Below are 24,755 nucleotides of genomic sequence, written 5' to 3' on the forward strand. Positions count from 1 at the left end.
CTTAAAAACAGCCAACTGACCCTTCGTAAGTCCCGCCCCTTTTTGGTAACAGAGCAAACTTGGCACTGAGCAGAAGCTCGGTCAACTTTCTCATTTCCTGCTTCCTGTACTTAGATATGCTATGTGCTAGGCTTCTCTATGTTGAAAAGAAACCCAAATTTTGAAGATGGTTAAAAGATGTTGCTGGGGGATCAATAAAAGCAACATGGATATATGGAGTGAGTCACATCTTATTTAGCTAATGTTAGAAAAAAGCCAGCTAACAGATTATATAGCTAGTTAGCTGGCATTTTGCTAACATAAACTATCATATCTAACAAGCTAGTTAACCTTTAATGTAGATTAGCTGGCTAGTTAGGTAGCAATTTGCTAACATTAGCTAGGAGATGTAACTAATTAGTTAACAGTTGATGTATATTAGCTGGCTAGTTAGGTAGTGTTTAAGTGTCTAAAACGCTAGTTAGCTAATGATTAATGCAGATGCTACCTTGTTAGCCAGTATTTTGGTATAGAGCAAAACATTTGCTAGCTAATGATTAATCTAGATTTTCTAGCCTCTTAGCAAGCATTTTGCCAACATCAGCTAACTTATGATGTGATTGTATGTGACTGTTATAGGTCCCCCAGAAACACCTTTTAACCGTCTTCAAAATTTGTTTTTCTTTTTCAGCATAGACGAGCCCAGCACATAGCATATCTAAGGACAGGAAAAAGGAAAGGACAAAGTTGCTGAGGTTCCAAAAGGGGCGGGACTTAGGAAGAGTCAATTGAAAGAATCAAACATAAGCGTAGAAGGCAGGAAAGGGAAAGCTTCACGTTTACTTTTTAAGTTTGGGTTTTCTCCTCCAGCCTTGGTGTCCTTGCAGACTGATTCTGGTCAGTCTATGACCTTGCCCTTTCTCGGGGTAAAGCACAGGGAGGCTTGATGTACAGTAGAAACCTTTGTTTAAGATCCTAGCAGGTATCTGGTTAGGTGTACCCCCTGGCTTACAACCAGATCCCCTGTCTTTTCATTAGCATTTAACGTCAGACAGTAAGAGAAACCTGATCAGCCAGGGGCAACACCTACTTCAAAGCAAAACAATAAAAAAAGTACAGTATTATCTTAATCTGTTAAGTAATGCTTCAACAAAATATCAAAACGTACATTGAGTTCACAAACAAGTATTTCTTAAGAAAAATGCAGTAAACGTCCAGGGTTAATAGCTTGAGTTCTGTGTAGAGCAGTTCACTATGTTTCCCCTCATAGGTGCAGATCTGCAGATTTCAACCGACAGCAGCCAGAAACAAGCTGCGGTGGAATCTGTGACGGCAGATCGGCATCTAGAGACGACTTTCTGTACATGTTGGCACAGCTGGAGGTTTGGCCAAAGGCTGCAGACGGCCATTGTGAGGCCACAGGCAGAGAAGGTCTGTTGGGTTTGGGTGGGAACATGCTTAGTAGCCCGATAAAGGCAAAAGGCTTCAGCCACTCGCTCCAAAATGACCTGCCATGATTTTAGCACAGGCAGGTTTGAGGGGGCAAAGCTCCCAGACCTTTTTTTAACAGCCTCAACAAAAAGAAAAAGCATTTATTGAGCTTTTAGGTCGTGTTTGGCACGGTTGGCGGGAGCGCCTACCGTCCTTTTCTGTTGCCCACATGCATCCTCCCACTCCCTGCCTATGGCACTGCTGTCCATGCTTTACCCAGCCCCTTATTTCATGACAAAAGAAGGAGAAAATCCTGGTTTCCTACTGATTATTAATGTCCAAATCCCTTTTTTTCAAGTTAAGCTGACACTTGTAGTTAATTTACCAGCATATATGAATATTACCAAAGCACCTTGGATCATACTCAGTGATATACTGATCTCAGCCACTGTGAGCACAAGATACCTGCCCCCTAGCTGTGGCTCCGGGGTATGGCGCTTTTCCAGAGTGGCTATTTTGGGAGTGTGTGTGTTTTTGTAAGTGTATGCTTGAAGTGTGTGTTTGGGGATAAATTTAAGTACTGAGTGTGCATGTGCGAGTGTGTGTGAGTGTATACGTGTGTGCGAGGGCAGGATGAGCGTAGCGCGGCTATAGGATGATGCAGGGTTTCTTGTCCTTGAAAGGGTTTTCGGAGGTGGGAACCCCAACCAGCAGAGGGTCGCTACGAGCGTGCTGCTCACAGTAACTCATCAGGTCTGCTGCTGCTTTAGACACCTGGTCAGATGAGAGGGAGACAAAACAGAAATACTTATCTTTGGTGCAAAGGCTCGGAGGCAGAAAGTTGCAGCTCATCTCAGTTCTCTGCCTCTGGAGAGCAAAAGCGAGGCTAGAAACCAGCATGCAATCATAGATAAATATAGTCATGTAAATTATCTCACAAGATCAGCCATAAACATATTTCTAAACTAAAGGACCTCCTATCACAATCAGACTCTGAGAAATGAATCCATGCATTTATAACAAGTAGGCTAAATTACTGTGATGGTCTATTCATCTGTGCAGCAACTACAGCCAATCCAAAATGCAGCTGCATGCATGCTCACCAAAACTAAAAAATACAATCATATAATGCCTGCTCTTAAATCTCGGCACTGGCTCCCCAAAACCAGAATCACTTTTAAGACTCTGTTACTGGTAAACAAAGCTCTAAATGGCCTCGTGCCTCAGAACATTAAAGACATGCTAATTACATACAAACCAGCAAGAACTCTCTGGTCTACCCAAAGTCTTTTTTTTAAACATTCCTTGTAAGAACACTAAAGCAGGGGAGGCGGCCTTTTGTTTCTACATGCCAAGCAGATGGAGCACTTTAAAAACCTGGTTAAAAACTTTACTCTTCACATCAATCTGTGACTCAGTTCTTAGTGTGTAAGTGTGTGTGTTTTGTCTGTCTCTGACGTGCGCATGTTTTGTATATCTTTGACTTGATTTCATTTTGTATATTTTGCACTGAGATTTGTGTATCTGCACCCTTCTTGACATGCATATTTATTTATTTGAACTCACATTTTTGTGATTGTTGACCATATTGTCACTTAATGTAAAGCACAATGGGCCTCATGCAAGAACATTTTCATATTCTTATCTTAAATTTCTCTTACTATGTTGTATGAAGGGCTGATACGAACACGCCACATTAGAATCAGCAAACGGTTGTAACTTCAGATAAGTGTGTAAATGATCTGTGTGTGTGTATTTGAGTGCATGTGCATGAGAGTTTAAATTAGCATAATTAACACCCCAATAATACCATATACAGCTGCGGCTTCACTCAAGAAAATGTCACCAGAGAGTAAAAAGCATAAATTTATGAGTTTGAAGTTTGACGTCCTGTTTTCAGAGATCCATAAAGGAAAATCTGTAATTTTAACAGCGTCAGTAGTGGAATTAAAGCAAAGGAACGGGAAAATGAGTGCTGTTAATGTCGTGTTTCCGGAGGGTCGGACTGTCACTGACATAGATAGGAAATGTCTCTTCAGAGAAAAAAAAAAAGGTCTCGCCACAGCAGGGCAATAGATGACTGCAGCGGGAGGAGGAGGTCAAGAGGAAGGTAGGGTGTTCTCCTGAACAGCGACTTCGTAAACATGCACATGAAGATATACGACCAGTTTACCTGACAGTGGGTAATAATGCATCACTAAATTCATGATGAGAGGCTTTATGTGTAACATTTATACAACAAACAAACAGGACTTCAGACAGGTTGACATAATTGTGTAATTTGTCATTTATTTTTCAAACTCAAAATGTCCTCAAACTACATAAATATGCAGTCATTAGTGGAAGAACTTTGGTTTGGATAACAACAGACTGACTGCACGCGACTCTACGACAGGGAAATTGTGTCCATATCTAAAAGAGAATTCAAAATACAAGAAAAAAAACGTGAACACAACAAGTTCTCCTAAATCACTCATACACGCCACGTTAAGAATAAATCTGTTTGTACGAGTGACTTTTGCCTGAGGCCCATTGTAGTAGCTTGTGTATGAAATGTGCGATATAAATTTAAGTTTTGAAAGGGGGAGGGAGGTGAGGGAAAAAGAAGGCAAACGAAAAAGAGGATGGCGGATGATAGAGGAAACAACAGGAGGAACAAGAGGAAAAGTTGGAAGGGGGATGAAGAGGAAGATGTAAGGAGAGGGCGGTCAGATGTGGATGAATAATCACACTCACACCAACACAGACGTGGCAGTAAAGTATCGTCCTACCTTAATGCGTTCGATCCCTGCCTCAATCCTCAGCTGTTCCACCAGTTTCCTGGCCTGGGCGATATTATTAGTGGTAGACATACTGATCCATCAGACTGCACCAACACAGGAGAAAACTGAATGAGAGAGAGAGAAGAGAGTAAGACGATGTTTACTGTGCAGACAAGGATGGATGATTTAATCAAATATGGCTACAAAAAACTGACTTAGGAACATAGTTTTGCATGTACAGACTAACAATCCCTCAATGTGTTCATATTTTTGTGTAACCGGGACGAGACTGAGTGGATTTTCCCGGTGACATGAAGGTGAAATGTGAGTTCAGGCTTGGAAATTTAGATTAAAAGTAAAGGTATGTGCTGTGTGTTTGTGTGCATGCATACAGCATTTCATTAAAGGTAACATAAAAGTTAAATTTTCTGTGGTCTGTCAAGTTGTTGATTGTTTGTGGTGTAAATACATACTTTTAATCAGTTCAGGGACGGGTAGTAACAGATGACATGTAATCAGGATTATGTGATCAGATTACAATAAATAACTCAGATTACATTTGTATAATGTGTAATTACTTAATTATTATAGTTACATTGTTAAGGATTACTTGACTATATGTTTGAATTATGGCAATTTTGAAATTAAAACATTTTTTCAAGATAACCGATTTAGAATTTTTGTGAGAAAAAATGTCCAAATTCTCTGATTTCAGATTCTGAAATGTGAATATTTTCTGGTTTCTTTAGTCTAAATTGACAGTGAACTGAATATCTTTAAAACTAAACATTTGATGACATCACCTTGAGCTTTGGGAAACCATTTTCTGACAGATTATTCGATATTGAAAATAATTGTTAGTTGCAGCCCTAATAACCAAGGCTCTAATAACTCATTAAACACATATCTGACATACATTTGCTCAATGAAAAAGAACCCCCTGCAAAAAATGCTTTTTATTTGCATCTACATCTATTTTTATAGTATAAGATGCAGAATTTTCAGTTTCATTTTGACGTAATCCAAAAGTATTCAAATTAAATTATTTTCTTCTTTCTTGTTACTAATTACAAAACTTGTAATGCATTTTGCAATCAGTCACTGACTACATTTTAAAGTAATCTGACCCAACCCTGGTCATACTGGACGTCTTTTGACCACAATGAGCAGAGAAAAAAAAAGCATCAGGCTGCTTTTGTCAGCATTTGGTGAGGTTTTGAAAATATAGTGAAAACAATATTACCAAACAAGCCGTCATTTTATGGTCAAAAACAGTGAATGGACTGAGGTTCTGCTGCAGACTGAAGCAGCTGAACGATTAGAATCAGGACATGGTTTAGTTCTTAATCGCCATCTAATGGAGATTTGATTCGTCCATGCATTAACCAGCTCACCTGACTGATGGTGACTATATATAATTATGAACATTCAACTTCAACATTTATGGAGCCTATATGACTGATTTTGTTAACTGTAGCCGATCAGTTCTGAGATATTTACTGATAAATTAGTTTTTCATGGCTTTGTGTGTCTGTGTGTGCAAGAGAGAAAACCTGCCATCCTATAGTTTTTAAATAGGTTGGATTTTAGTGACAGTTTTTTGTGGTTTTCCTTTCATGGTAGTTTTTGATCACTTTATTGTGGTTTTGCTGTGACACCAGAGGCACATTTTGCAGTTTGTGTATGTGGATATTTGTACTCTTATAGACTATTTATCTGACATTGTATCTCTGGTGATTTGATGCAGATATGAAGATTTGTATGCTGCATGATATGTTTTCTATTGTATAATAACAATTTCACAAATTTGCACAGTTTCCGGCAAGATTATAATTTGGACTAGTTTTTACTGAACTGGGCTGGATTAGTCTTTTCAATTCATGCCACTTCTACTTTGCTATATTTCAGAGGGGATGTACTCTACCTTTTAGTCTATTTAATTTAGCATTGATTGTTGTAGATTAAATTTAGATCAATTAATTTAAAGTTCTTAATGTATTTGCTTTCACCGACTACTGCACAACAAAATGCTGCTCAGACATTAATGTATCGGTACTAATGATCCAATACTACACTATATATAAGTTACTCTAACAATGGCCATTTCTGCATATCGAGTACTTTATTTTATAAAGGTAATTATGTATTACTTTGACATTGCATAATCCACTTCTGTGAAACTTTTTCTTTCTTGGTCAGTCTGCAGTAGTTTGCACCATACAGGAAAATTATGCACGATATAGTTTTTTTTTTCTTTTTTCTTTTTTCAATACTGCACTGATTCAGAGCTGAATCATCTGTCAAGTCTTCAGCAGTTTCATTCAGGGGACTGTTTGGCCTTAGTTGTAGAGTTATAGCACCACTGTGAGGTGACTACATGGTGGTGCAACACTATCAATGAGTGAAACATGGCAGCTGCTCGATCAAGATCCAGTTAATGGATGTGATATTCAAAGCATAATTACGGATGGCGCTTGAGTATTTTAAAAGCATCTCAAGCAATATGATCTAAGTTTGTCATTCACGCCAAACATCCTTCAAGCTTTTAGCATGTAAATACACAGAGATAATAGAGCGTTACCTGACTGATGGCAGGCAGACGGGGCTCTCTGAAAACAAACGTGACTGGGTGGAGAGGATGATCTGAGCGGTGCAAAGTCAAAAACGACAGGGCTGGACGTCAGCTGAGCTCACATTTGCTTGTCTCTGTGAAAAAAAGAAGAACGGGTGAGATGGCTGCTTGCAAAGATTACAGGCAGGCAAACATTTAAAACATTTCAAAACATTAAGTTTGTGTTTGCAGTTTTGTGGTTCTTGAAAACTGTTCATGTCACAGATTCCTAAACACTCACTGGATTTTGATTTACATTTCCTGCATATGGGAAATATTTTGTTGATTGAACCACAGATCGTTTATTCAATTGTGCACAAAAGTTGTGGGTCTGAAAAACAGAGAAAAAAAAGGTGCCTTAAGCCTGCACTCCACTGGTTGCAAAAAGAAGTCTGATTGTATGTACTCTTATGGCAAAATGACCTGACCTCTCACTTCATTTATGACTTCAACAAACGTATTCTAATGAGTTTATGCCCCCAGTTGCTAGTTTCAAGATGTTAATTTTGTGAATTATGGTTCCATTTACAGTAAAATAGATGATATAAGAGGGTATGCTTATTCGTCTGTCCGGTGGAAAACACAGGGTTCACAAAACTCAGATCAAACTGCCAAACTAGGCAGCACTGCTCAAATATTAATCAAGATTATGTTGCCACATTGCCTATTTCTCACCTAAAATGTTTTCATAAACATATTTTAGTTTGGCCGTGGGAAGGGAGTGTGCTGCAGCTCCCCCTGTTGGCCAGAATGAAATATAGTAGAAAAGTAATCTTACCCTTTCAATAATTTCGGACAAGTGCATATGAATGTATTATTCTGTTATGGTTTGTTGTTAAGTTTGAAGAATTAACATGGAGTTTTCAGTTAGAAAAGTGTCAAAAGATGCCATACTTTGCTTTGGAAAGTTTGCAGTTTGCTGCGCCCTCCCCTTCTAAGGATGTAGAGGAAACTACAGCGGCCATGAAGGAGGCCTTCGTGAAAGGGGACCTGCACCTTCTGGAGATACACTTAAAGGACTCGTTCTTACAAAAACATGATTTTTTTCCAGCGGTTTTTACACTAATGAATGAATTTTGTTTTCCATTTCTGCCACATTCTGCCAATAGATCCCCTTAAATCTTTGACCTTTAAATAATAAACTACAAACATGCTGAGATCATGAGGTTGGAATTTGCTCCAATGCCAAACTTTCATCGTCAGCCTTATCAAGTCATATTACAAAATCTGTCACCACAACTTAATTTTTCTTCACAAAGCATCAGTAATACCGCTTAATTGATCAGCTGGAAGGGCATTCCTCCATTCCTGAACCACAAAAAAAAAAAAAAAAAAAAAAAAAAACAATTTCAAGTCCTTTCAAACCTGTGTTGTCCAAAACCCCATTTAAAGAACCTCCAGTTTCTTTCTTTCTTTCAGACTTTAACTCCGAACGAAGCGAAGAAGTTTCCTCACAGGTACATATGATGAAAACACACCTCGCTCCTCCTCACATACATCACCATGAGTGTGTTACGTCTGTGTCTCTCACTCTGTCTCTCTGTCTGTCGCCCTCTCTCTCCCGGGAGGAGAGTCCTGCTTTAATTACTCCTACTGTGGAGTAGCTCAGAGATTCATGTCTGTAATTAGGCCTTTTGTGTGTGTATGTGTGTGTGTGTGTGTGTGTGTGTGTGTGTGTGTGTGTGTGTGTGTGTGTGTGAGAGAGAGAGAGAGAGAGAGAGAGAGAGAGAGAGAGAGAAAGGACAGAGTGAATAGACTTATATTAAAACACCTGATGACATTCCCTTTGTCTTTCTCTCTCTGAACACACACTTGTATTATTATACTTAAGGACACTTACTGTCTTCCAGTCTAACCTTAATTCTGCATCCTAATCCTAATCTCAACCTTGAGCCCAAATCCTAATCCCAACCAGATCCTTAGAGGAAAAATGCCCCCACTTTTGAGGTCTTTTCTTCTGTTCATTTGTTCTCTCTAACACACATGCAAACTTTGAAGCAATTGCATTACTTTAAATTAATTCCCTGGAGATTAATCAATTAGTTGTCAACCATTAAAACTATCTTAATAATTGATTAATCAGTTTGAGTAATTTGGTAAAGCAAGTAAAGTCAGAATTCTCTGGTTTCAGCATAAGACATTTGAGGACGTCATCTTGGGTTTTTGGAGACACTGACAGATATTTTTCACCATTTTCTGACATTTAACAGACCAAACAACTAATCGATTAATTGAAAAAAATATCCAGCAGATTAAAAGACGTAGAAAATAATCATTAGATGCAGCTCTACTGGGGATTAGGGGTGGGAATATCAATACTGCCGAAACTTAAACTTTTAAAATAAACTTTTTTAAACATTTAATATTGTCTCTTGTTGCAGCAGCCATGCGATTAAGTAATTATCAGAGCATAATAAAAGCCTAATGTTTGACAAATTAGTGGTACTGAGAATGTTTTCAGAAGTAGCCTATTAAATATGCATTTCCCTCATACATTATTGCACATGGTTCTCCTTAAATAAGCTGCTTTTAATAGTAAAAAATGTATTGACAGGTATTGATAAAACTGTGATATTTAAAAAATGGTGGAAAGGTTACTCTCCCCCCGCCTCCCTGTACTCATATTTTAAAAAAGAAAAAAGGGCCAAAACGCACAATAAACAAAGTTAAAGATTAGTTCTTTTTCTCACATTTTCTGTATCATAATATTGTTATTGTGACATTCTTGAGGTCACAGTAATCATGTAGTGGAAATCTGATATCATAACAGCCCTAATCGATATTTATATCAATGATTCAGGTTGTCATCTAGCCATTACATGCCTAACACCAAACTAAAATGTAGCACATAGAATAGAAGTGAATTATGATGTGTTTCACTCTCTTGTGATAGTAGCTGCTTTCAACAATAAAAAGCATTGATGACAGTATAGATATCGGTGATCCTGGTTCTGATATTACTTGGAATGAGACCATATTTTGTGGTATCGCCCACGAGATAATAATCAGCGGATTAATTGCTAATAATTGTTAGTTGCAGCCCTGCAAGTGCCCACAAACACACTCAGAGACACCTTTCCATCTCAACGTACGTCCTCATTATGTGTCAGGAGTGTCCCTAAATCACCCCACATGCAGCAGCCTCACGGACAGCCAGCAGAAGAACACACTGTCGATATGCACGAGAACGACAGCAACTCCTTACAAACAATAAACCGAGTGAACTCCACAACATACATCCTGAAAAACTACCACCGGGGTCGAATCAGCGCCAGTCACAACAACAACAACAACAAAAAAAGAAAACTGCAAGCTTATTGAAGGAGTAGTTTCTGTGTGTGCTCTTGTTCTGTTGAGGGACCAAGTGTGCTCACATCCAAGTAAAAATATTCAGGTGCAAGACAACAACTATCACCGGAGGGTACAAAAGAGAAAGGTCTGCACACTGTGGGGCTCCAACAAAATATTTTAATTCTCTTTTAGGACATTCTGTTAGAAGGCAGCGTTTTAATCTGCAGGATCTTTGAGCCAAACCGTGTGCAGACTTTCCTCCTTTGTACCTTCTTACTTTGTTAAACTGCTATATAGGATCTGTTATGGATCTAATTTGAAGAAGCAAATGTTAACAGCATGTTTATCCTCTTTGTCTACACTCTTAGAAATAAGGTTTCCAAAAGGGAACGGGCTGAGGTTCTATTGAAAGCCATTTGCCTCTGAAGAACACTTCTTTTTTTCATAGAAGCAGTTCTATGTAAGACTAAAGGTTCCATTAAGAACCCCTGTCATCCAAAGAACTCTTTTTGGAAGAAAGAGTTCTTCAAGGATTGTTGAAATCCTTGAAGGATTCTTTGTACCATAATATAAAAAGTTTCTTGGCAGAACCCCCTGCGCAGTTTCCAGATAAAACCCTTGGAATATAAAAGGTTTCTCAGCAGAACCCTCTGAGTCAGTTCTAGATGAAACCCTTGGAATAAAGGATCCTCAGTAGAACCCCCTGCGTTGATTCTTGATAGCACCCTTAGAAGGTGGAAAGGTTATAGATAGAACCTCTCATAGGGGGTTCTGAGCGAAACCTTTAGCAAATGATTCTAGGTATGACCCTTTATGTTGTGTTCTACGTAGAACCATCTGAAAGGGTCATCAAGGGTTTGCCAAGGGTTATATGAAGGAATAATATAAAAGCTTTCTTGGTAGAACACTGTAGTTCTAGAGGAAATTCTTGGAATATAAAAAGGTTCTTAGTGGAGCCTCATGAGTGCGTCCAAGAAAAAAATAAAACGTAAAACTATAAAACTGTACCAGAACCAGCACAAATCTGAACCTCTCACTGGGGTTTCTGGGTGAAATCTTTCACAGATGGTTCTTGGTATAACCTCTTCTGTTGGGTTCTAGGCAGAACACCCTGAAAGGGTTCCATATAGTACCAGAAACTGAAAAGATTTCTCCTATGAGAACAAGTAAAGGAACCCTGTCTGGTTCTAGTTAGTACTTTATTTCTAAGAGTGCAGATCTTTTGTGTTTTTGAAAGTGATTATTAAAGTTCAAGTGCTAAGATATGCATGTTTTCAGATTTCCTCACGAGCATAAGCAACAAAAGTGTCAGCTCGCAGGCACTGTACAGTTAATAAAATATTCTTCCTAACACACTTCAGTGCGGTCATAAACCTTGTGCTTCGATTTCTTCAGCCTGTTGATTTTTCAAACTTTCTGCTGTGGCGCATTCCGCGCTGAGAGAAGGAAGCTGTAGCCTTAAAAAACAGCACACATCCGAATTTCTGCTCCCTCGCAGCCACATCTCTCCTCTCCTACGCCCCCAAACTGAGAACATTTTCTTGTAAACTCGATGCACAGAAGCAAAACCTATACACAATACAGCCTCGGCTGGTCACTGGTGTTGGCCTGGACCAAAAACATCAGCAGATCTGGACAGGCCCCGGCCAGTCAGCCAGCCAGCAGCGAGCCCACAGCCGCTCTCAAGACGCGCAAAAATGCATCAATCGTTATTGATCGTCGCTGCTCCTGAGCTCTGATCGGGCCTGCAGTTCGGAGCCATGTCCTCCGCTATAGGCCCTGCTCGCTGCTCTACCGTGTGAAAACACAATGCGGGCATTTTGATGGATAGAACAGCATGTCCTCTCTCTGACACGGCTATCCACACTCCACGCACACACGCGCATACATACATACATAGACACGCATACGCACGGGCAGGCGCGCAGGCACAGGCAGACCTTGTGCACAAATCAAAGATATTTTCCCCAGTGGAGAGCAGACTAGACCGCTTCAGGTCTGCACACAGGCCTGATTGTTAGCCGTGGGAGCAGGGTGGTGACATGTTTGGAGGCTCCAGCAGCCAATATGAACCCATCCAGCGACAATGGGCACAAGACTGGAGCGCATGCCTTTATGTTCCGCTATTATGCAAATTGATCGGCCTACTTCAGCATGTAAAATCCAGAGGTTTTTTTTTTGGACACTGTGGCGTGTGCGTCCTCAAGAGTCCAGCCGAGCCTGTAGGAAATCTTCCACTGACCCTGTCCCCGGTCCTCCCCACCCTCTCTGCCGGCAAAGGGCTGGGGAAAACCGGATTCGTGACACTGATGAAGCCCCTCTCCGCTGCAGCCGCCCTCGGTGGCGAGAAGCCGGGGTTGCAGAGGCGCACAGCCGCGTTACAATTATGATACACAGGGAGAAAAATACCCGAATATCTCCAAACTCACCTCCGAATGCGCTGTATTGGTGATTTAAAGGGCCAGATCCGCTGGTTCCTCACCCTCTCTGCTCGCTCACTCCCCGTCTTCACCGAGCCAAACGCCTCCCCCTCCGTTACCAGTGTCTGTCCACTCCTCTCCCCCCTCCTCCCCTCCCTTCCCTTCCTCCCTTCCTCCCTCTCTCCTTCTCCCTCCCTCCCTCCTTCCCTCCATCTGATCCGGTGACAGCACCTTTAACCTGCAGCATCCTCGCAAACAAACATTTTCACACATTCACACGCACAGATTCATCCTCTGCAAGAAGACAGTGAACTGATACATCATCCTGTAAGGCTGCAGCTAACGATTATGTTCGTTATCGATCCATCTGCAAATTATTTTCACAGTTAATCGAAAATGTCCAAAAAATGTGAAAAACCTCAGCTGGTTGATTAATGGACTAATCATTGGAGCTTTATTTTCCAGAAAAATAATAGTGGGCTACATTTTAAATCATCTTTTTTGTTTGAGGACCAGAGGTGCTTCTGCAACCCTGTAAATTTCTAAATTTTGTTTGATATTTAAGTGTAGGATGGGTAAAACTTGCATAAATGAACCCCCCCCCATTCAAAATTAAGTACCTGCTCTCTTTTATTTAACAATGTAGTAAAGCGGGAATGATTAGTCGATTAATTGATTAGTTGATTATAAGAAATTTAGTTGGCAACTATTTTGATAATCGATTAATCATTTTGGTCAGTTTTTTTAAGCAAAAATGCGAAACATTTGCTGGTTCTGGCTCCGTTAATGTAAGAATTTGCTGCTTTTCTTTGTCATATATGATAGTATGTGAAGTCTTTGGGTTTTGGACAAAAGAAGCAATTTGAAGACGTCACTTTGGAAATTGTGATGATTATGATTTTTCACATTTTTAAAAAACATTTTATAGACTAAATGATCAATCAATTAATCGGTTGCGAGATTAACCAGAAGATTAATCAATAATTAGTTTCATCTCTACAATGATGTCAGAAAACATCTTGCTGAATTTTCTTGAGACTTTAATCTGCAGGACACTGGCTTGGTGGTTAAATGGCTTTATGAGCAGGATTAATCTCTGATCTTTTTATCTATTGTAAATAATAACAGTTGGCTCAGATTATGGCCAAATAATATAGGTTTACTGAATATTTTCACTGCATTAGAATTTAACTAAAATACATGTTCCTTATAGCTGCCCACCATTAAAAAGAGTCTGGATCTTTCAAGGGTTTCAGCCTATCAAAAGGAATATTTTTCCTCACCACTGTCGTCTTGGTTCTTGCTCATGGTGGGAATTATTGGGTCTCTGTAAATAATATTATAAAGAGTATGTTCTAGACCTGATATGAAAAGCGATAACTCTGTTATGATTTGGTGCAGTACAAATAAAAATTGATCTGACTTGACCTTATTGAAAATACTGTATACCCTATTTTGAGTGTCCCAAATAAAAAAAACAATTGCATATATTTTCAGATGTTGGTTATGTTTCATATATCAAATGTCTCTAACACATTGGTTTATATATTCATTTGATTATGATATGTGATTGTAAGTACGCTGAATTCACTAAGACAAGGGTTCCCAAAAGTTTTCATGTCAAGGACTCTCACAATGGATGCACATTAAACCACAGACCCACATCTTAAAACCTAATCTGAGTAATTTTTAAAGGTTTGAATATTTAAAAAAAGTCTTCATAATTAATCAATGATCAAACTAGGATCACTATATTACAATCAGTCAAAACTAACAACCCTAATCTTTTCCTTCCAACTTCCAAAATGTGATAATGGACCTCTGTTGGCCCCCAGACCCCAGTTTGAAAACCAGTTCACTAAGATGTTTCCAATATCAGCTTAAAAAATGCTTCTCTTTATTCGAAAAACCTCAAACCAAACACGTATCTTTATGTGTACAGTACATTGATTCAACTCATTTCAAGTCAAAAGTTTGAGTGTTCTGAAAATAAAAAAAAATCTTAAACAAATTCAAATTCATCTGTTCTTAAACAAATAAGACTTGTGTATTTACTTGAAAGTCATGAGAAAGGATTTCCTGGGGGAAATAAATATCTATATCTAAAATAAATATCTACTTAAAAAAAGAAAAGCTGAAAAAAACTCACACTGTCAAGACAACTGGTTTCACTAAGTTTAAAGTCAAACTCAAGCTCAAATTTTGCTGAACTATAATCTTTTGTTGAGAAAAATGTATTCTTCTTTAGGTAAACTTGACTGTTTGACTTTTAGAACCTACAAAAATTCTGTATTTCAAAAAATGTTGGCAGTGAGCTGTGAACCTGATTTCTCATTACTCGGGTGCTTGAAAACTAAATGTTTGCAAATGAAAATATTACATTATTAACTCTTTACAATTTACTTTTTTTGTTTCTAAAAAGATTCATCATCATCATCTCAACAAATGGTTATAGGCTGGGAAACATTTTTAAATATTTATTTCAAATGTTAGACTTTGATTCAAAACTTTAAAAAACAGAAAACTACACAACTACACAGATTTTTTTTTCAACTAAATCATTCTACTCAATATATGTAATTCTCAACACTAGCACTAAATATGTATTTGTGTTTTTGTGTTTATTTATTTGTATTTTAACTTTTCTGTGTCTTCTGGATGTAGTTTTCATACAGATTTCTATCCATTACTTACACATACTTATGAAAACCTAGACCTAAAAATTTTTTTACAGTCTGCATTTAATGCAGACTGTCGTGCATGGCCCTTATATATGCAAACAAACTTATGTCAGCTTTCAAGTTGTGCATTTCAGTCTGTCACGCACATCTAGATCTATGTGTACCTCACTGTTAAAATGACTCTTCCTCTCCACATGCGTCCTTTGCGCTGCTCTGCCACACGATGGCGCCATTGACGCAGCGGTTATCTCGTCTCCTCCAGGGAGGTGTGGGCCGCTCCTTCTATTCCTGGCAGGGCCCGGCGCAAACACGCATCCTCTGTGCGTTTCCACCGAGCTGTAGCCCTCCTGTCCACTCCTCCACGCAGAGCTAAAAGTGCTGCATGATTATTGGCTGAATGTGGACGGTTTGAAGGGGACATTAAGGTCTGATATGTAGGATGTCTTTGTTTTGGGGGCCATGAAACCCTGGTGATGCTGACAGTGATGGAGATGCAGGCCTGCTCAGTCTTCTTCTTCTTCTTCGTGGCTGTATGGAAACCTTTTGTAGCTGCTTATTATAACCACAGGAGAGCTATTTATAACCCCCACAGTACCGCATTGGCCTCATTTCCACTGATGTGTGAAATTATGCTGATGCCTATACATTTCTCCTTCATTTTCCTCACCTTTTAGCTCCATTTCTCTGTGTCCCTCCTTCATTTGTCTCACTTCCTTCTTCCATTTCACTCCCCCTCCCTCCCTCTTGTTGAAGAGACAGTACAGTTACAGTGGATTACAGCACAGCTCTTCATTTTTCTAAGAAATCAGCTGTGGAAGCCCATGAGTCACCACTAAAAAGATGCTGTCGGGGCTGACAGAGAGAGGTGGCACCCCCATCCAACCCATCCAACCCACCCAACCAACACCCAGACCTTTTTTGTCTCTTGAGCTGTCACATGTGTGCTGCCAGGCTTATCTTTGACCTAATAGGCTGAATAGACTTTCCCTGATGTGTAGCAGCTTGTGTGTGTGTGTGTGTGTGTGTGTGAACAAGGACCATCTCATTAAGACACACCAGAGGGGGTGTCCACACTGGCCTGGAGGAGGAGGAGGAGGGAGGGGGGGACTGCTGAGAGTTTGGGTCTTTCTGCGTTGTTGTAGGGAGACCTCTGCCTGTCGTAACGCATCTCTGTCCCCACCAGGGTCACACCACACTCTGATGCGACAGCCGTCGTCAACGTCACACCAGTCTCCATGGCAACGGCGCCGGGCACAGCATCCCCAAGCAGATGTTAGAGGGTTAAGGGAGAAGTGAGAATGAAAGGAGGAGTGGGAGACTGTGAATCCAATCTCTCTCTCTCTCTCTCTGGGTGTGTGATATGTGAGAAAATTAGTCTACACTCAAGCAAGTAGAGCTGCTGTGTAGCAGGTACGACAACATGCTCATGAAAATGCAAAAGTGCTGATGCGAAGCACGTTGTAATGCTTCTACTTTAGCACAAATTTGAGGTCTACTCTGAGTATTTTCTTTTAGCTACTTTAGGTCGTGGCCCCCCATCACATTTTTGCCCAGATTTCTGAAATGAAAACGAGAAACATTCCCAGTTCGGTTGTATCATTAAAATAACCAGTGGTGTTATGAATAAAATACAAAAAGGGGATAATTCCAGTCTCATTTATTTGAATCCTCACTCACCTCATCCTCACCTATCTTTAATTAAGGGATAATGTGCAGTGAGCAGGTCATTATTGTGAAATAAATCCTGAGAGGACAATGTAGGTTCTTGATTCAGGGTCTTGATTCATCGTGAAGGGGTTTATTTCACATTATTTCATGGCTTTGTTAAATACTCAACTCTGATTGGTCAGTTACTGCATTTTTAGGTCTGTTTCTGCATAACAGGCCGTTGTCATAAAGAACAGACCAGTTCTGATCATAGACTCTGGAGAAACAATAAATCATTGTTAAATCACTACAAATCATCTTAAAATTATTGTTTCTGATACATCATAGTGCACAGTGAACAGCTCACTTTTACAAAATAAAGCCTAAAATCATTTTAAAATGAATGTTTTTTTTGTCAAATAAATGTGTGCCAAATATATAAAGACCCCCATATGTCACCCTGTCCTATAATGACCTGTTCACTGTAGATTATTCCACTTATTACATGATTATGTGACACAAAATATGAATTATAAGATGATTCCTCCTCCAGGTTCTATTCTACATAGCCAGTCTATTATAAAGAAATAACAGACCCTTTAATGCTATAATTGACCAATCAGAATTGAGTATTTAACAAAGCCATGCAAGACAAATAAATAGTAAACTACATAAAATATGTTGGTTAACAGATTCCCATTGTTTACCTTATTTTTGTATTTTATCTCATGAACAGTGTTTGGAATAATTAATTGCCAGGCTCTGTAATTATACTGTTACCTTTCTTCCTCTTTCTCCTTCATCCTTCTTCCTGTCTAGTCCTCTTTGACACACAGTTAAAAACGAGGACATTTCCAGGCACAACTCAGGGACAGGGACAGGCCACCAAAAATAGGGACTGTCCCCAGAAAACGGGGACATCTGGTCACCCTACCTTTCTGGCGGAAATGTTTCATTCTGAAAGCTTTCTGTCAGAAAGCCAAGAAAGTTGGGTTGAGGAAGTCCACATCAAAAGCAGGCTGTAATGGATGACTGGGTTAAGTATAGGACTTCCACCAAAGAGTCTGGAGTTTACTCTAATGTAAAGCTTGTTTTGATAAATTATTTTCTGTTTTCAGTTGTAATGTTTTCTCTTGTCCCTTTCTACCAGAAAGAGTTGAGAGCTAACTTCTACTTTGTGCTATACTCCACCACAATCCAGACAAAAATGTACTTTTTACTCCACTATATTCTGTGGTGGACTGTAACTCAGTACATTTTCTCTACTATAAGTAAGTCTTTCCATTTTATGTAACTTCATACTTCTACTCCACCACATCTCAGAGGCAAATTTCCACTTGCTCCACTACATAGTATGTCTGACAGTTTTACTTTGCTGTAACCCCCAGGGAACGAGGAAAAGAGGTCGCCCCTGGAACAGCTGGAGAGGAGAGGTCCAGGCAGAAATATCTGCGAGTGAGCTGAACTGGGGAGATCTTTTAAAGAACTGCCAACAACCGAGTCAAATGGAGGACACTATGCTCGCTAGAGGAGCAAAAGGCAAAGTCAAGGCAGATCAAGTGTACTTATTTTTCAAATCACAATTTTCCATATCCTTTCTGTTCAGTGAAAATAATGTATCAGCCTCTCCAAATGATGATCTTACAGACTGTGATAGATTGCTGTAGATTGAACTGTGTAACAGTACATAGTATAAAATAACAACAATGATGACAATCTACAACAGTAAAATGCAACATACGCATTATTTAATAGTAAAACACTGACAGGGACTGTTTTACTGCACTGTGATTTAAGTAAATGCTCCTGTTTTGAATGCAGGGCTTGTAGTGGAATATTTTTCACACTGTAGTATCAGTACTTTTACTTAAGTAAAGGATCTGGATACTTCTTTCACCACTTACTATGCACTTCTTACAGCTTAAGTTGGGCAACTACTTAGCCTACTTTGTATGTGAAGATTTAACATAAAACATATGATGAGCTTATAAAATATGGTGATATATGTTGATTAAACTGCTCAATAGTATATAATCAACTGGAGTTAAAATGAGCTCTATCTGCAACAGTACAATGCTCTCCATATGTTAATGTTTTAGTAATAATATTCCAATAATATATTGTAGTTTAATACTCACAAGGGTCTACATAATGAGTACTTTTACTTTTAAACAAGTTTCTAATAATCATTTTGTACTTTTCTTAAATTATTGCTACTTAGTACTAAACACAAAATGAAGCTGAGGCTGATGAGAATGATGTCTGTTTTGCAGGAATTTAGTCATAAAAATTATTGCACAAATTGAAATTTTGATGGCATTCGAGGAAACTGAATCATGGCAATCAATCCACTGGTTGTTGAGACTGTTGCATTAGAAGAAAAGTCAGGGGAACATACAAGTTATGAGGATTCACCTTCTGGGAACCATGAATTTCATGACAATGCTTGCTGAGATATTTAATTCTGGTGCAAAGTAGTGAACTGACTGTTAGGTGAGGCTGAATCATCATAAACCAGGAGAAAAATCAAAAAGACAAGAAACACGCCTCAGTTCACATTTTTATTAGGAAAATCATTTTGCAGATTTGATTATTATTATCATCTATATATATATATATGTTATTTTCAGTTATTCAGAGGATGCATCAGCACAGTATATCTTAATAGGAAGACTATTGCTAGAATAAATATCTATACATCATAATTAGTTAAATAAAAAAAAGTCCCAACAGAAAATAAACAAACAAAAAAACAGTAGAATAATTTACAAAAAACAATAAGTGCTTAAAAGAAATAAACCATTTGCAAAACCGAAGCCGTAAATGCTGCTGAGGAATTTATTTTAAAAAATACAAAGATGATTCACAGTTTGTGTCCTTGTTCTCATGCTGGCTGGAACACCAATAGGGACCATGCAGGAATGAAGGGCCAGAGCGACAGGATAGTACCAAACTACATTACCCACAAAGTCTATTATGCCCCACTTTACGCTCCCGTCCGCAAAAAACAGCTTGTGAGGATCTGAGGCGATCAGACAAGATGTAAAGGGGTGAGCCGGAGAGGTCAACGGGTCAGTTTTCCCACTCATCCTCCAACACTGATTGATTTCTCTGCCTCTGAGCTCGACTCAACAGGACTGTAAACCTGCCCTCGTTGGGAGAAATGAGTTTATGGAACAAGCCTTGGTCAGACTACAAAGATTTTACGGACTGCCCTTTTGTTTCAGCGTCTCGGGGGTCGTGTTTCCCATCCTGCTATGGAAGAACACACGTGAACCACGTTTCCTCTGCTGCACAAGACTCTTCAGCAACACAACCAGTGAGAATCTCACTGACGCCAAACAAGGAGAGGTGAACATCAGCTGCTCCTGGTCCAAATTTGGGACTGAAGTGCTGTCTTTGTAGATTTCTATGGAGGCCCAAAGTGTTTAATATTAAATAAATAAATAATCACAATAATTATGTAAAAGACAAAATATATAATTAACCTTAAAACTGAAATAAACTGAAATAAAGGCATGGTATCTCAAAATGATGACTTGAGAGGTGGGAGTTAGTATCTCAAGATAATAACAGTATGAAAAAAATAATCACACAAATTACATAAAGACAAATTTAACCAAGAAATGGAAATTATCCAAAATATTTTGAAAATTCAGATAATCAATTATCAAATATCAATAATTTAATTGTAGGACATTTTTACTTCTTTCCAGCAATTTTTATTTCAGTTGTTTGCTTTATAATGTCACTTTTCATCAGAACAATAATTCTGTTGTGTGATTGGCTGCTGCTTTGGTTTGATTAAGTAGACGGCCAATCACGGGGCTGGTTCTTCCCTTATCTTGACTGATGGACAATTATTTTGAGATCAAAAGTGAAGTCATAAAATAAATGTTTATTGGGGAAAATAGCATTGTGAAAGAAAAAAAAATCTAAAATTAAAAACATAAAATAAATCGAAGGCACTGTCTTTTAAAACTATTAAAACCCCTTATTTTCATGGCATGGTCATGAGGACGGTGTGCTGTTTGGCAAACGTTAAATTACCTCAAAATATTACAATTGTAATCGCCACTAACATGACCATGATGTGACAATAAAGACATTTTAATTTTAAAAGAGATGTTCTTTGAGTTTGAGTATTGAGTCTTTTCTCATTAACTTAAATATACACGTTTATTAATTCGAGTTAAACTTTCTAGTACTTTGGTAATTTATTTTAGAAAATGATTGATTAGAAAAGTTTATTTGTTTTGAATCATTACAAAATTACCTTAAGTTGTCTATTAAAATTCAGTCTACTTCAAATTTAAGGTAACCCAGATGACCAACTTGAATCCTCCTGAATGCCATGCTAGATTATAGCTGGACATAAAAATCACTTAAATAAATAAAAATGACAAACAAAACAAAAAAATCTAATATTGTACACTTTGAGCCTCTACAGATTCCCTCTTTTAAAGCCAATTTGCTCTTGCAGAGACAATTGGAGCATATTTTGGATAAACGGCCAAAGTTTTAATCATGACAGCTGATGACAGAAAGTCTCCTCTGAGGGAAACCTTTAAATTTGCTGCGTTACTTTGACTTTGACTTACAAGAAGGAAACGCAGGTGACCGTCGCACCTTCCCACCACAGCATCCTTTCCTCGGCACTCTCTCATCTCTGAAATATTAAGTCCTTTGAACACTATTTACAACTATCTACAATCAGATTTGAGCAGGGTGTCGGCCTTCAGTCTGTTTAAGTGCAACCGACTCACAAGAACACGCACACATACAGAAAAAAAAAAAAAAAAAGTCAGAGGGATGAATGTGAAAGATTTCAGGGGGCGGACGGCTGATTTATGGAGAAGTAGTGCTGACAGTGGCGCCTGTACAGCAGCACAGAGCAGAAAAACAGCCAAAGAGGTTTCACTGACGAGGCCTGTGTGAATGTTACGTGTGTGTAGAAGTGTGTGTGTGTGCAGCTGAGGGCATGCAGTCTGTCTATTTTGCCTCCATGCCTGTTTTATATGCTTGTGTGTGTGTATGTGTGTGTGTGTGTAAGGGTGTGTTTGAGCAGTGCCGGATGACTCATGCAGAAATGTGTAGGCATTCTCCACAGGAAAGCTTCAAATATCTGACAGACATTTCACGAGCACACACACACACGCGCACACACACACACTCATGCAGGCCGGAGAGAAGGGATGCAAATAGGTGGCTGATTGCGCACATACATGGATGCACTCGTGGTCACACACACAAACACAGACAGCAGCAGCAGCAGCAGCAGCAGTGAGTATGCTTCACTGACAGATGAGATGGGACAAGCCATGGGAGGACGGGGGCAGAGGTGTCTGTCCTGATTCATGCCAGCATTTAACTCACACAGCCCAGAAACTCAACGGACGCTCACACACACGCTTCCCATGCACGCCTCCCAACATGCAAGTGCATTTGAATCCTATACAGGCCACGGCGAGCACAGTCGCACTCCATATTTTCACACTATTTCTATTAATAGCAACACAGCTCCCTCTCTCTCTCTCTCCTGCTCCTGCTTGTTGTCCATACTGCTCCCTCTCGCACGCTGTCTCATTGTTTTTCCTCCCTGCTGTATCATATTCCACGCAGGAACATGAACAACGACAGCCTCTTAGAGACGTCAGCAGAACAACAGATTGCACAAACATGCGCTCGCAATCTGGCGTTGTGCATGAAGCAACCAGAGGCGTCAAGCTGATATTTATGCAGGGTGTGTGCATCACCGCTGCCGGTAGCTACACATCAGATCAGGCCAGAACCGTCTGATAGTTGTTCCAGCTTTTGTTTTTTTTTTGTTTTTTTTAAGCTTTTTAATCTATATATAGTATAGAAGCCCATTTGTGTCAATGTGATGAAGAAGAAAACATCCCGCAAGGCATTATAACGAGAAACTTTCTCCAAATAATCACTTATGATCTCAAAATAACGAGCTAGAATCTCAGAATAATTAATTAGTATCTCAAAATAATGAGAAACCTTCTCAATATAATCCCTTATTTATCTTAAAATAATGAGCTACTAGCTCAAAATGAGTTATTATCTCAAAATAATGAGCTAGCATTTCAAAAATAATGACCTATTATCTCCAAATAATGAGTTGGTGTCTCAAAAAGTGAGTTAGTATTTCAGAATAATGAGACGGTATCTCAAAATGCTGACTTATCTTACAATAAAGACTCCATATCTCAAAGTAATCTGTCAGTATCTAAAAATAATCTACAATTAAAAAAAAAGATATTAGCTTATTGTTCTGAGATAAGTAAGTCATTGTATCAAGAAAGTTCCCTGTTATTTTAAGATACAAAGTTATTATTTTGAGGAAGTTTCTCATTATAATGACTTTTTTTTCCATCACACTGGCAGAAATAATCTTCCATAAGATGGACACATCAGGTAGGTACTGTACAAGACAGATAACACTCCTTCCTTCTGGTATCTTAGTAGGCTAAAACAAACCAAGACAAACAATTTCAAATACAACTTGTTGTTGTTTTTTTAAAATATTAACCTGATGAAAAAAAAGAAAATGAAAGTGAGCATCCCTGGCATCTAACAGGTAAAGGGTACGTTTACAATGCAAATCTTTTTGAGTTTAACAGGACCTCACGTTAGTGCAAAGTACAACACATCGATAACAACGGAGTCATTCAGCTTTCAAATTAAAATAAAAAAAAAAGTAGTAACAGCCATGGAGTGGAACCTTTAGTTACATATTCACATTTTGCTAGTATTATCTGATTGATAGATCCGAAGAGTGGATGTGTCAAATACAATAATATCATGAGCATCATTATTAATAAGCTGTATATTACAGTACATAGCAACATCGAACCTCCTACTGTAACAACATTTCCTGGTTACAAAGGACTTATTCCCAGAAAGACAGCGGGTACAGTTTTTCTTTACATGGGTAACATCTTACTTGAAGCTCTTATAAACATTTCATTCAACTACCATAATGCTTATTTACAATAACTACACGTTTGAAAGAGTTTTCATGTGGGTCTGTGGGGGCGTAATGAGTAATGCAGGAGAGGAGGGACATTTTACATGGTGCTTATAAATGAGGCATTCAAGTAAAATGTCACCCTAAAGTGCCCAGTTGTTGATTCTGCTGCACACATAAAGACAGAGAAGGAGACAGATGAAAACAGTTGCTGTGCTTTTTCTTTTTTTTTTTTTCCAAAGAGAGATGGACACACAGTTAAAAGGGGGCATCATCATCATCATCATCATCATCTGTGTCTTTGGGTTTAACAGTACAGGAGCAGATTATCCTCCACCCAAATTGTTGTTAAAACCGCCTGAGAGATGGAGAAAAGTAGACAAATAATCTGAACCCAACCCTCCTCTGCATCCTACCAGCTACGATCCCGTGGCGGGGCGGGGGGGTGGTGATGTTGTTACATTTACACGCTTCACGCGACAACCACAGCTAACCGGTCACATCACGATATACCCTGTTGTTCAGCAGAACCACACAACCTCATTGTGCCATGTACCGGACAAAGAAAACACGTTAACATCCACATCGAGACGGAGAGCTACACACCTATGATCATGATGTGATTGTTCCTCCATGTTCAGGACTGGTGAGTGAATGTTAAAGATTCACAAAGAAGACAAAAAAAAAAAAAGAAACAATATACAAAAAAAAGGAACACAAGAAAATGTACAAACAGATATGTCGGTAAAAAAGTATTGTGCTTTTGGCTGTCCTGTGTACACTGTGTACAATATTCAGAGCTCCTGCGTGAAAAACATGCACTTTGGATGATACAGCGGAGCTATTTAATGGCTCCAGGAGGATAATCTGCGTTAATACATAATGTAGGCAAAAAACATGACAAATTACAGCTCTGTGTGTGTGTGTGTTTGTGTGTGTTTATGATTTAAAGTG

The 24,755-nt window shown here is 38.9% G+C and overlaps 1 protein-coding gene across 2 annotated transcripts; it reads right to left on the minus strand.

The window, feature by feature from the left end:
- Nucleotides 1–215: 215 nt before the first annotated feature.
- Nucleotides 216–12,639, minus strand: gng7 (guanine nucleotide binding protein (G protein), gamma 7). Of its 2 annotated transcripts, none has more exons than XM_084742124.1 (4): nt 12,504–12,639; nt 6,754–6,878; nt 4,182–4,297; nt 216–2,184 (listed from the first exon to the last, which is right to left on the minus strand). In XM_084742124.1, the coding sequence occupies exons 3-4, from the start codon at nt 4,260–4,262 to the stop codon at nt 2,059–2,061; spliced, it is 207 nt and encodes a 68-aa protein (XP_084598250.1). In that variant the 5' UTR covers nt 4,263–4,297; nt 6,754–6,878; nt 12,504–12,639; the 3' UTR covers nt 216–2,058. The 2 variants fall into 2 exon arrangements, with proteins under 2 accessions (XP_084598250.1, XP_084598251.1); XM_084742125.1 differs by lacking the exon at nt 12,504–12,639 and adding an exon at nt 12,317–12,486.
- Nucleotides 12,640–24,755: the final 12,116 nt, after the last annotated feature.

The sequence above is a fragment of the Lutjanus erythropterus genome, chromosome 18 (genome assembly GCF_056507025.1).
Source record: "Lutjanus erythropterus isolate fLutEry1 chromosome 18, fLutEry1.hap2, whole genome shotgun sequence".
NCBI classification, from domain to species: Eukaryota; Metazoa; Chordata; class Actinopteri; order Lutjaniformes; family Lutjanidae; genus Lutjanus; species Lutjanus erythropterus.